This window comes from Macrosteles quadrilineatus, unplaced genomic scaffold, assembly GCF_028750875.1.
Source record: "Macrosteles quadrilineatus isolate MER2022 unplaced genomic scaffold, UCM_ALF_1.0 Scaffold_13__1_contigs__length_4303367, whole genome shotgun sequence".
Lineage (NCBI taxonomy): Eukaryota > Metazoa > Arthropoda > Insecta > Hemiptera > Cicadellidae > Macrosteles > Macrosteles quadrilineatus.
In genome coordinates this window covers 1,858,787-1,872,679 of record NW_026542606.1, presented here as the reverse complement: position 1 = coordinate 1,872,679, position 13,893 = coordinate 1,858,787, and the positions used below count along the sequence as shown (strand labels likewise).

At 33.3% G+C, this 13,893-nt stretch overlaps 1 protein-coding gene across 4 annotated transcripts in view; it reads left to right on the top strand.

The window, feature by feature from the left end:
- Positions 1–13,893, top strand: part of LOC129004929 (protein PTHB1-like) — a 54,345-nt gene that overhangs the window by 32,967 nt on the left and 7,485 nt on the right. For all 4 annotated transcript variants that reach the window (XM_054433638.1, XM_054433641.1, XM_054433640.1 and 1 more), the window contains exons 5-7: positions 6,346–6,566; positions 7,669–7,799; positions 8,590–8,764. In XM_054433638.1, coding sequence (XP_054289613.1) covers positions 6,346–6,566; positions 7,669–7,799; positions 8,590–8,764 — 527 coding nt within the window. The remainder of the gene's footprint in view (positions 1–6,345; positions 6,567–7,668; positions 7,800–8,589; positions 8,765–13,893) is intronic.

Below are 13,893 nucleotides of genomic sequence, written 5' to 3'. Positions count from 1 at the left end.
AGGCTTCGTGCAACAGAAATATAAAACTAGAGATTTTAGGCCATAATCATACTCAACATCGTACCCATCGTACTCAACTAAAAGAAGGGATATACCAAGTTTTAATAAGATGTGTTCAGAAAAATATGCGAGCTATTGTATTTCCCCCCCCCCATAAGGTTAACATAGGAAAATGGGTATGCTTGTTTTCTATCATTAAAAATGAAAAAGAAGAAAATTTTAGGCCATTATGCAATATTTCTCAATTAGGTGAACCCATATACCAACTGTGATTAGGATGCGTTTTAAATAAGCTAAATATTCAATTTTGTTTATTTCGCTTAATTTAATTAATGTTTGACACTTTACAATATTTTAGATTTTGTCAAAAATAATCCCAATAAAAGGTATACATAAATTCACATTTCCTTGTTCTCCGTTAAATTCTACAACTACATGAAGACCTGTCAAAAACATAATATAATTTTTCATCTAGATTTTTTTCAAAAATATTTTATTTTTAAACTTATTTTTATCAGTCATAACAAACATGTTTGCCCAAAATAGTATTAATGAAATCTCTTTGAAAGGTAATATTTTATCTATCAATGCAAGTTTTATCAAAATATCTTGTCAATTTTTCAATCTAGAGGTCAAAATGTTCAACAGATACACTGAAAACCTAAAAACCCCTATTTTTACGTATAAATAGAAAACGAGTGAGTTTAGGACATATGCTTATAGGACATTTCTTTATAGTTTTGATCCAAGGAACCATTTCCCGAAGTTTGTCAGGGTTCCCGTGAAACACCCTGTATTACAGGGTGTCCCATAAGTAAACAGCCAAACTCCGGGAAATGGTTCTATGGGTCAAAATAAAGAGAAAATCAAAAATAACATTTTTTCCAAAATCGGATATCCGCCATTTTGTATTTTTTACATTAACATTTTTAATTTTTTCAACCGAACATTATAAAACTTAGTATGTAGGTTAAGGTAGAAAAGACCAATGTTAGTAAAAAAAATCATCTTGATTCAACTTAAAATTTCAAAATGGCGGAATTGCATGACAAATTCAACAATATACTGCTCAAAGCGATACAACCTAATAGCCTCAAAAAAGGCCGCCGAAAACTGTGGTTCACCGTCTGTGAGCGTGGAAAGTTTAGAGGTGAGGTTAGGTTAGGTTTAGTTAGGTTAATTTAAGTTATTTAGTTAACCTAATCCAACCTAACCAACCTAACCTAACCCAACTTTCTAACATGGGTCTCTTCTACCTTAACATACATACCAAGATTCATAAAGATCGGTCGAAAAAATGCAAAGATAAAAATGTTTATGTAAAAAATACAAAATAGCGGATATCTGGATAACGAAGCGATTTTGAAAAAAAATGCTATTCTTGATTTTCTCTTTATTTTGACCCAATGAATCACTACGTAAATTATGTCCCCACCTTTTTTTGAACCTCTACTAATAATTTAGTAAAGGTTTAGTAACTAAGTAGCCTAAAGGTTTAAACTAGTAAAGGTTTAGTAACTTCTACTAAATTTAGTAAAATAAAAACGCCATTTTGTTTTTTTCACTTATTAATTTTTTTCTAAATAGTGGTTAAAGATTTGAAATTAAAACTTTGCACAAACATTTATGACAACTAGACAAAACTACAAGTAATTAAGGTATGAAAAATTTCAAATTCATAAAACAAAATGGCGGCCATTTAAAGTTTTAAAAATCGATTGACACCTTATTTTTTAAGATTGGACGAATATTAATTGAAATATGGCAGCTTTAGTGATACGTGACCGCTGAAAGTTAGTTGCAGTGCATGCATCCAGTTGTACTTTATTTACTAATCTAATTTAATGTATCAGCAGCCCTCTTACGTAAACACATAAATTAAAATATAAATGACTAACAGCAATATATAAATATATAAATATTTGAATTTGAACGGAGGGTCTTTTTGGCCTCTGAAGACCTCAAAACAAAAAGTAAATGGGGTTTTTTGCTAATATACAGGGTGATTAATATAATTGTTCCAGCTTTTTATTCTAAAGTTATAAGAGATAAAACAAAATGTTAAATTGTAACTGCCTTTTTGGTCAAGTTCAAAAAATAATTTTGGTCACTATTTTTCCAATATGGCCGCCAACTTTGATTTTTCTTATGGAAGACCCTATATTTTATTATTGTTTTAGAAAGTAAATGCAATTTAAAAACGTTTTTATTCTTGGCATCTTTTCTCTAAAGCAACTCGTGGCAGGGAAATTTGATAATAGGAAACCCATGTATGTTTTGCCTTATTCTACCCCATTTTACAATTAAAAATCGTAATATTTCAGCTATTTCTTATTCAATCTTTTTGAACTTGGTATTGTTTGATAGGGAATTAAGAAAGTTAAATAAAAATGTTCTTTAGTTTTTTTTCATAAAATTGGCCTTTTTGAATAATACTACTGCCATGCAATAGCATAGCAACGCTGATGGCGCTGCCTACGGATTGACAGGCAAAGCTCTCTCAAACCGCTTAATGCTTTTTACCATGCGGTTGGCATTCTGGGTTATAGTAGTACGTTTTCTGTGCTTGGTATGTATGTTAAGGTAGAAGAGACCCATGTTAGAAAGTTGGGTTAGGTTAGGTTGGTTTGGTTAGATTAGGTTAACTAATAGGCCAGTCAAATCGTACATAAAAAGAGGCTAAAATCGCAAAGTGTGATGTATTGCTGCATTTTTAATATGTTGTTGGGACCAGTTAGGGTAACTCAAAACCAAGTTTGCAGCTTCGAGATCCCTGTGCTCCCTGCGTAATAAGTAAAATACAAAAAAAATGGTGTATTTTTTTAGTTTTTGGTCTATAACTTATTAACGGTGCATTTTTCTTAATACTACTCAAATTTAATAATTAAAGTACATAAAATTTCCAACAATTTAAGCATAGTTTCATTTTTGTGTGTCAAATAGTTTTTGAGCAATGATATTTCTAATATTACAAATCTGTTTAAGTAATTACCATAATTTACATTTTTCCTGGGTTCGACCCACAAAAATTGTGTAGTACCCATATTATGGCAGAATTCTTAAAAACTTCTTTTGTGGTAAATTGTATTGGCTTTCGTTTAATCACAAAGCTAAGTCTCTATCTCAAACACTTTTCTGAAAACTATACAAATAATAATTTATGAATATCACGATTTTTTTCATTTAACGTGTTTAATTGTTTTTACAACGTGTGTTTAAGTTTTAAGAGTTAGATAAATACATTTTTACTATGCTTTGGTTAGTAAAAACAAAATGTAATATAAATGTTTGTAAAAACAATGTACAATAAATATCCCCACCGCAGAAAATGATCAAATATATCGGTCTCGGCACTCCCGGCACTAAGCCTTACCATACCACCTATGGTAATAGCTACTTCCTATCAGTATAATTAAAAAAGAAGAATATATGTTAAATTAGTGTTTTATTTCTATTAGACATGTTTTCTTTATGTTAAGTTTTAGATAGTTTTTGACGCCATTCCATGTACTGGTTTATGTACAATATGAAATAAAGACGATTTGATTTTATTTCAACACAATCGTTGCGTAAACTACTACGGTATATAATTTTTTTTGCTATTTCAAATATTTATATGATGCATTTTTACTCAAATAGTACAGGTTCTACATCAATAAAAGACTCATGCTGATTGCTGATGTACTTTTTCCCGCAGCATCTTTACCGAGAGTCTGAAAGACGACCTCCTGTTGTTGTGTCAACCTTGTTCACTGGTTAAAAGGACAAGGATGTCACTTGCACAATTTTGATTAAAACAAATGGAAAAATTACTTTGTTAAGTTAAAATGGCATAAGATAAGCTGTGTTTTGATCTGCTATATACATAGGGTGAATATTATTGATTTTGTACTGTATTGAAATCGGTCCCTGGTCCAGATCTTACCATGACAGTAATAGCTCATTCCCTATATAGGAAATTTGCTAAAACGTTATAATTTTATTTATTTAGATGTTGAAAAAATATCATTATTTATACTTGCCCCTCATCCAAGAAGCAGCTTCCTTCCACTAATTTCAAACATACCACCAAGTGCAAAAATGGTTAGGAATTGAAAAGGATCACACAGAGTGGGGTTGTTCAAATAGCACAGCAGGATTGGTTCCAGTGACAACCTCATGCTCATGCAGTCCAGCTCCATCCAACCTTCTGAAACTAATATCATGTAGGTGCCAAAAGGGATGCACGGGTGCTTGCACATGTCGGAAGGCCGGGCTAAAGTGTTCACCATTATGTATTCCTTTCTCTGCTAAGAATTGCCAAAATGTAACATTACCATTTATTGAAGAGGATGAAGATGACCCTGACGATAATATGTCTTTACCCGATGAGTTTGAATCAGGTAACATTTCTACCTTGCCTTCAGTGTCCAAAAAGCCAAAATACTAATACAGTATTAAGAATGTTTTTGTCATAATTTATCTTCAAATATAACTTTTCACCTTAAATATGTTTTTCCTCATTTCGTTTTTATTACTTGATAGTTGGGGGACATTGTTTTAACTCATTAAATAAAACAAATCGTGATATTCATAAATTATTATTTGTATAGTTTTCAGAAAAGTGTCGAAGATACAGACTTGGCTTTGTGATAAAACGAAAGCCAATAAAATTTACCATAAAAGCAGTTTTTAAGAGTTCTGCCATAATATGGGTATTACACAATTTTTGTGGGTCCAACCCAGGAAAAATGTAAATTATGGTAATTACTTTAAATAATTTGTAATATTCAAAAAATCATTGCTCAAAAACTATTTGACACACAAAAATGAAACTATGCTTAAATTGTTGGAAATTTTATGTACTTTAATTATTAAATTTGAGTAGTATTAAGAAAAATGCACCGTTAATAAGTTATAGACCAAAAACTAAAAAAATACACCATTTTTTTTGTATTTTACTTATTACACAGGGAGCACAGGGATCTCGAAGCTGCAAACTTGGTTTTGAGTTACCCTAACTGGTCCCAACAACATATTAAAAATGCAGCAATACATCATGCTTTGCGATTTTATTGTCCAATTTGACTGGCCTATAAATCTATCTATATATTAATAGGCAAGCATGTTTCTTTAAAACCTTTTTTCTCAGCTCGTGTGAATCGTAGGGAAAATCTACGCATACCGTTGGAAAGCTATTTTCCTGTAGGTGTGCAGAATCCCTTTATAAATTTAAATAGGCTCAAAGATAAGCACAAAAAATGAGTTTAAAAATTTGAAAAAATTAACATGGATCTTATGCGTTGCTATGCTGGTTACGAAATAACAACGAAATATAAACAGAAAATCAAAACAAATGGAGGAAACTCCAATCACATGTTTTATTTACAGTGTGGGGTGAAAATAGATAAGTGAGTACATTACATATTTTTGGTCGAGTTTCGACCACTGGACGACCTCTCGTACTTATTTAATATGCAAGCTCATTTTTTGTGACAATTACTCCTCCGAAATTACTTAACCGATCGTCATGTTTTTGGTGTCATTGGAAAGAGCGTAACATGAAGTTGTGCAGGAAACTTTCTTTTTAGGTAAATAATTAGAGAGTGAGGCCTTGGGACCCTTTAAAGTTTCGTATTTCTCCATAAGATTAACATTGGAAACAAAAATTGTTATGAAACTGCAGCTGTTGTCAGAAATCAAAAGTAAGAAGAAGAGCATAATTGTAAACAGTCAATAAATTTGCTAAATTAACAGTTTGCTACAAACATTTGCTGACTTGGTTGAAATCCGTTTTAAAATAATGCCTGTAATACTTAGCAATTGCTTGAATTCGAGCAACAGGGACACTAGTAACTTAAATTAACCTAACTAAACCTAACCTAACCTCACCTCTAAACTTTCCACGCTCACAGACGGTGCATCCACAGTTTTCGGCGGCCTTTTTTGAGGTATCTTTGAGGCGGTCGTATCGCATTGAGCAGTATACTGTTGAATTCGTCATGCAATTCCGCACAATTTGAGTACCCACAACATGGGGTTTGATCGGGCAATAATTTTTTTCCGCTTTTCCGGGAAAACTGTGCTTTTCCGCAAAAAATGAATATCATTTTTGGAATCGGCACTAAAAAACAAACATTTTGGGGGAAAAAATTTTTTAGAACGTTCACTGGAAGTTGATTAGTTTACCTAGAAGGTAACTACTACCCCATTTCATGCAAGGTAAAATGTGTTAGGTTACTGGATTAAATGGGATATATTCATAAATAGGAATACTTCTTTTAAAAACCACAGACAAATTTACTATGACATTTTTTTATGAAAGCGTGGACTTTTTACTGTACTCATTGAATGATTACATTCCAGGTATGAAGTTTTAGCAGATACAAATCGCAAACTATTACCTTGGTGGAGTTTAAACATTGGGGAGCCGATTGTGGACATGCGGGTCATAACAGTACAAAGCTCCAAAGCCTCAATAATTGTTTTAGGAGAGAGAAATTTATTCTTTGTTAAAGAAGGTGGTAGCCTGGAGCTGGTGAAACGGCTGCAATTCACCCCTTGTTGCGTACATCCATACATCACAGGTGAATATTGGCTCAACTTCTGAAGGATTTTATTTCTCAAGGTTTTCCGTTTAAGGAGGGTGACATAATTTCTAATGTACAAAACCAAATACCAAAAATAAATCTTTTGCTGATTAGTTGATTAAAAGATATAAAATAAATTAGAATACAGTAAAGTCCTACAAATTCATCCCCCAATAAACTAACACTTCATCCGATCTGCCAGGGAACCCATAATTAATTTTTAGACAAGTTTTGTGCTACCCTACGCCGGTGTTTACACTTATTTATGACCCTAGTATCAAACTACAAAACTCTGTAGCTTTAACAGTTACACAAGCTTTGCCTAGAACTTCTTGCAGACATTAAGACCGAGACACTTGATTCTTGCATACCTGACAGCTGACATTGACAACCAACAATTACCATGAATTTAAAAAAAAAAGTAAGTTGTGTATCTTCTTCAAAAATGCAAATGTATGTATGGCATTGTAATGTAGTTACTTTTAATCTAAAGTTTAATTTTCAATTGTTTGTCCTTTTTCTGATAACTATTACTCTTCACTTGTCTGGTCTATACAATGCCGAGTTTGTGGGACTGTACTGTTCTAATATTATTGTGGTCCTCATATTTTTTATGATTACATTTTTAGCCAAACATATTAACCACAAAAGTGTGTAATAAGGTTGCTTTTGAATCATATAGTAATCTCCCACAAAGGATGGTTTTAAAAAACACATTTTATTTATACACTAGCTGGCCCGACAGACGTCGTCCTGTCCTAATGTGGTTTTATGTCAATGCTCGATCATTTTCAAGATGAGCTTGTTCGCATGGCTCAATCACGTCCTGGTTGAAGTTCATTTGCTATGCTTACTCACCTTCAGGTTGGAGCTCGTCAAACTTCACACAAACCATCCTTGAATAATCCTTAATAATGCCTGAAAGTTTCATTACAATCTGTCGAGCGGTTTCGGAGTCCATAAAGGACAAACAAACAAACAAACATACATTGGATTTTATATATATAGAAGATGAACAATACTTTCATTAATAATAAATAATAAATTGCAATATTTAATAAAAGTTTAATTTATGTAATTTTGTATGGTGAATTTTTAGAACCCGGCCTCAACGTTATGGTGCTAGTTGTGGCAGATACAGCGACTCTACTGGTTTACAACTCAGTTTCATTATGTTGGTCGTCCCAGCTGCCTTTTACTCCAGTTTCCATCAGTAGAATTAATCTGAAGGTTTCACATACATGCCTCTCAACAATCACTGAAGCACATTGCAGTTTGCTATAGTTTGTGCACAAATTTTGACAATTTGCAACAGTTACTCGTCTACAGTTATTCATCTATTTTATTTTTGCACTAATTTCAAATTATTTTTTAATGCAAAATTTTTCACCTTAGAAAGTCCATTGTAATAACTTGAAAATTATTTAGCAAAAAATCACATTTTTAATTTAGTAAAATTTAAAAATAAGTTGTATTGAGCCACATATGCAATGACAAGTACCAGTAGTTCACTGGCAGACAATCGCAGTTCCACTGTGGTTGATTAATCTGGCTTTGTATTTATAAATTGTTTTTATAAATAACAAATTAGATTATGATTTTGTTTTTGTTAATTTAAATGCATTCAAATGTTAATGATTTATATCTTAATCTGTAGGTGGGATATAGTTTAGCTAGCTTTCTTAAGAATATTGGAATCTAGGAACTTAAATTTAATATACAAAAAAGGTTAGGCCTATCTTATAACATAAAACTGATATATTTTGCCCTGGGAAAGGTTTTATTTGGAGAATAGATTGATGATAGTAATTGAAACGAGGAGTTTTCACCACTATACTAAGAATAAACATCTGTATTTTCATTTTGCTATGTGACCTTGGTTGTGTATCTAAAAACCTCTGGACTTTAATTTTCTCAACTAAGCTCTATCCATTATTAGCCATTATATGTCTTAAAACGCAATCCTGGGGCTATTATCTGAACTTTACCCCTTTTCAAAGAAAACGTCTCATGTTCCCAGTGTGCACAAGGCCTGGTAGCCCTGTTGGCTGAGGAGGGTCAGCTTGTTTGCTGCTACCTTGGCACAGAACCAGCCGTGTTTATAGCGCCTCCTCTCACCAACAAGACAGTCACATACGACGAGTTGCAGCACAGGCTCTACACCTTGCAACAGGAAATTGATTCTACATCACAGAGTAGGTTTTAATTGTTGTAGTAATTGAACCTAGTTTAACAGACTCTGATGGTATAAAGGTAATTTTTATTTTTGCTACTATTAATAATTTCCGACCTATTAGTGTCATTCAAGATTATGTTTAGATTTAGGCGTGGTAATTTATGTTTAATTTAACCTTACAATTTATAGAATATTTATTAATCTAATAAAATTTATATTATTTTATTGCTTTAATTTAACCACTTAAGTCAGTTTCTTCTAGTGTTAATCTATATTTTCTCAGCTAAACATTTTCCCATTCATCTGAAAATGAATCTTTCTTTTCCTGGACTCCAATTTTCTCTTTATAAAACCGCCTTGAAGGGATTAAGTACTATGATTCCGCCTGTTTTGTCTTACAAAATACTCAAAAGTTGTTTCTGACACTCCCCTATCTTCTTTAGGTTCTGGCATCTTTTACAATTTTGTTTTTGTTTAAAGCCTTTTTTTATGCTTGGATTAAATAGTCGACAAGATCATATAAATTAAAACGTGACAGGGTTTTTTATTTAACGATTCTGAATCAACCACTTGACGGATTTTCATGATTTTTGTGTTGAAAGAATGATAATTTTAAGAACTAGGGAATGTCGAAGCCATAATTTCAGTTTAGAGTTTCAGTTTATTAGACTTTAAGTTTTAATATTTTTTAAGTCTATCAGCCGTAACGTAACAGCAGCTGTAAACATTCAGCTTTTGTGACACAAATTCAGCATTTGGATAAAAATGAAATTGCATACATAGGGTTGACTTATTTCTACTATGAGTAATACTAAAATCATTTATATGTTCATTTATTTGGTAAGAGCATGGCGGATTATTTTAATATACATAGTAAAATACTACATAGATGTTTTAATTTATGTTTTAGAGTAGTCTTTAAAATATTGGGTTGGTTTTAGTTCAATATAATTTGTTTGAACTAAACAGCTGGATGGATAAAAAAATATTCTATAGAACTATGAGGTTATTTTATTTAGTCTATGATTTTGTCATTTATTATAGGAAATGAGTAAGATTAGTAGAGATGAATATACCACAGAGATAAGTAAGACCATTGCTGTAAACAAGTAGAGGTTCAAAGAAAAGCTTATGCAAATTATTTTAATGCTCGACTTTTTGAGGAAGGAGTAGGAAAATTGCAATGTTTACAAGTTTCAATTGATCTTGGCAGCTTTTTGTCTACAATAAATGTTTGGCTGCTTAAACTTTGTTTGGATTAGGCCTGAAAATATTGATGTTAAACAAGGAGATCAAGGATGATCAGGAATCACGATTTTAAATTATACTACCACAACCTCTGACGGGTTTTATCCAGATATAAACAGATGGATGACATAGATTAAACACAATGTTGGTAATTGGATTGTGGTGATAATTGTTAGGAATCAGAAATAACTCTAATGGTAATTGTATTTCATATTTTATTCAGAAAAGCTTACAAAATCAAACCTAATTAACCTGACTCTCCATTCTTAATTTCTTGCGTGTTGTTTACTCAAATCCAGTCTATTCAACAAAGCAAAGCCTACTAAATTAAGCATACATTTATATATATATAAATTATTACTATCCATTTATTTTAAATTCATAACATCTCCTCCCTGCTTATTTAAATTCAAATATTAAATAAAATTAAACAAAAAAAAATTCATTTGGACTAACTGTATGTTTCTTAGTAAGGAGATTTACCACATTTTGTCACAAGTCCAGTTTTTTTAGGTGCTCTCCTAATACATTTAGATCGCACAGGACTCATATCATTGCTTGGTGGAGTCTTTTCTGTACTAATGTCTTCCTGCATCTTTTTATGTTTAGAAGATCGAAGTGCAACACCTTTTATCAGAGATTTGATAGGAGATTGAAAATTTGTGATCTTGTCAACTGGCCTACTTAATCCTAAATTGTCCCTGGGTATCAGTAATCTGACTTCTTCCCCACAGTCTGATGTTTCCTTTTGTTTTAAATGGTCTGCACGAACAAATCTTGTTCTTCCTTCCACATTTACTAATGGCAGCCAATTAACTTGTTCTTGCTTAACACTGCGAACATAAACTGGTTCTCCTTCAACAAAAAATCTTGATTTACCCCTAGAGAAATCTGCATGAGATTTAATTAATCGCTGCTTCTTTTCTATTTCTCCTGATAGATGAGGTTTAAGCAAACTTAAAATGGTTCTAGGTTTGGTTTTCAAAAACATCTCTGATGGTGAAAGGCCAGTAGTCGAATGTAAATTCCTATAGGTAAATACGAAGCTGTCAATCCTATGCTGTAGTGTTCTATGAGGTTGGTTGGTTGCATCATATAACATCTGTTTCAGAAAATCTTCCTTTGCTGTTTGAACCATTCTTTCTGCTAAACCATTAGAGGCTGGATGATACGGTGGTGACAAAACATGGTGTGTTCCGTTGAAAGTTAAGAATTCATTGAATTCTTGACTTGTGAACTGTGGTCCACCATCTGTGACAATTGTATGAGGCAGACCATAAGCGGCAAAACAAGTTCTCAGTTTCTCTATAGTCTTTGATGATGTTGTGGTTCACATTAAAAGATTTCTACCCATTTTGAATGGCTATCCACTAGAATCAGACGAGATTGGATTTTTAGTTCGAGTCGAGACGAGACGAGATTCTTTATTTCTCATAAAATTTTGAGACGAGATCGAGACAGGATTTCCCTTCTCATACACAACAGGAAATGCACGTTCAAAGTTTTTACCTGATTTTGTAACATTGTTAGATGACTGTTTAAATACAAAAATAATGATAATAGGCAAGAATATTTACAATATTTTATTTAAAAACATCAGCATAACATTTTTTATTAATCACGCCAAACTTATTAAAAATGCCTACGATTAGGAAACATAGTGATATAATTTAGGATAGAGTTCAGCTTATCCTAAAATAAAATAAATCATAAAATAAAATCAATATTAATTTTTATTAAATAGTTACTTGTTTTGACTTTTTATAGTAATAAAACATTCCTCACACTGCTTACACTTAACAAAACTTCTCAAATGTTATTTAAAGTAATATTTTTAAAATAATTAAAGTAATATTTACATTCAAAGAATTAATTAAATAAGAACGCCTTCGCAAAGGAAACGCAGCTACAACACGCTCCTGTATTGCGGGTATTGCATTGACTTTCTGCAGGCGTTTTTAATTTTTTTTTCTCGTCTCGATAAAAATCTCGGCCAAAAAGAAATCTCGTCTCATGTAACGAGATTTAAAATTTCCCGAAATTTGGAGACTTGACCATCCCTACAAAAAATCATTTCCTTTAAAATTAGCAAAATCTAAATATAGACGTTGCCAGTTGTGACATGCCCAAGACTGACATATGTTGCATTCGGAAACAAAAGCTTGAATATCTTGATTTATTTTAGGCCACCACACGTAACTACGCGCTAGTGCTTTCATTCGTGCCGCTCCTCGGTGTTCTGAATGCAAGAGTAGTAAAATTTCTCTTCGATAAACAGGAGGTATGATAACACGAGATCCCCACAAAAGGCAATTTTCCTCTACCGTCAGTTCCCGATTCTTGTCAGTATATGGTTTTATGTTTTCATCCATAACATTAGGCCAACCATGTTGGGTAAAATCTAGTACTTTCGATAGTACAGGGTCAAACTTGGTAGCAATGCCTATCTCTTTGTAAGTTATTGGCAATTCACTTGTCATGGAAAAAAAATTAATTTCACCCTTTTTCTCTTCATTGGAAGATTGGCATGGAAGGCGTGAAAGAGCATCATCATTTAAGATTTTTTTAACACTTAGACTATTACTAATTTGAACAGTCTTACCATTTAATTTGTCCAGTCCTTGACCATTATGTACATCTTGAGCTATCTTACTCCAGTCTAGCTGTAGCACTTCCAACCAATTACGTCCCATGAGAACAGGTTGATTTGCAGTAGCTCCTTTGACAACTATTACAGGCAACTGCTTTTGCTGACTATCTTCTGTCCGAACGTTGGCCTGAAACTCTCCTAACACCTCAAAATTTTCACCAGTATATGTCTTTAAACACATGTTAGTTTTGTGTAAACTAGATACGAGGCATGTTTTTTAAATAAGTACCGTTTTTAAACTTCTCCGTTCCAGCGCTGCCATTGGCATTTTGGACATTTGCGCTGTATATGTGCATCTATTGGCAAGCCCTAGCCGGAAATTCGACAACAATCGGCCGTGTTTACATCCGGTATCGAGCATTCAAAATGGTGCCGCCAATTGAGACTGCCGCCGACAGTGAAGTGCGCGCTGTAATTAGATTTTTATGTTCTAAAGGTGTGAAAGCCATTGAAATTTGTCAACAGCTTAGTGAGGTGTATGGCGAGAACGCCATGAGACGGAATGGTACAAAAGTGGGTAAGGGCATCTAAAGACGGCCCCACCAACGTTCATGATGAGTAACGCACTGGGTACTGGGGGCAGTGACGCTGCCCAGTGCGTTGCTCATGATGGACGTTGGTGGGGCCGTCTTTAGATGCCCTTCTGTGTTCGCTGGCCCTTACCCACTTGCGTACCATTCCGTCACTCATAAATGTTCTCGCCATACACCTCACTAATCTGTCGATAAATTTCAATGGCTTTCACACCTTTAGCACTTAAAACTCTAATTACAGCGCGCACTTCACAGTCGGCGGCAGTCTCAATTGGCGGCACCATTTTAAGTGCTCGATACCGGATGTAAACACAGCCGATTTTTGTCGAATTTCCGTCTAGGGCTTGCCAATAGATGCACATATACAGCGAAAGTGTCAAAAATGCCAATCGCAGAACTGCAACGGAGAAATTTAAAAACGGTACTTACTTAAAAAACATGCCTCGTACTTTTCCTTTAAATTTACTGAAATAAATATTATCTGGTAATACAGTGACCACAGCACCAGTATCTATGACCATTTCTAAGGGTATATTATTTACCAACACCTTGGCTGTGAAGCTCTTTGACTCTCTTAGGCCTAATTATATTGTCAGAATAGGCTATGGTAAATATTTCAAATTTATCCTGCCCTTAACCAGAAGTCGATCCTTTTTCTTCAGCAGGAAGTTCATCCTCATCACTGTTAGACCTATCATCACAATAGTTTATTCTAGA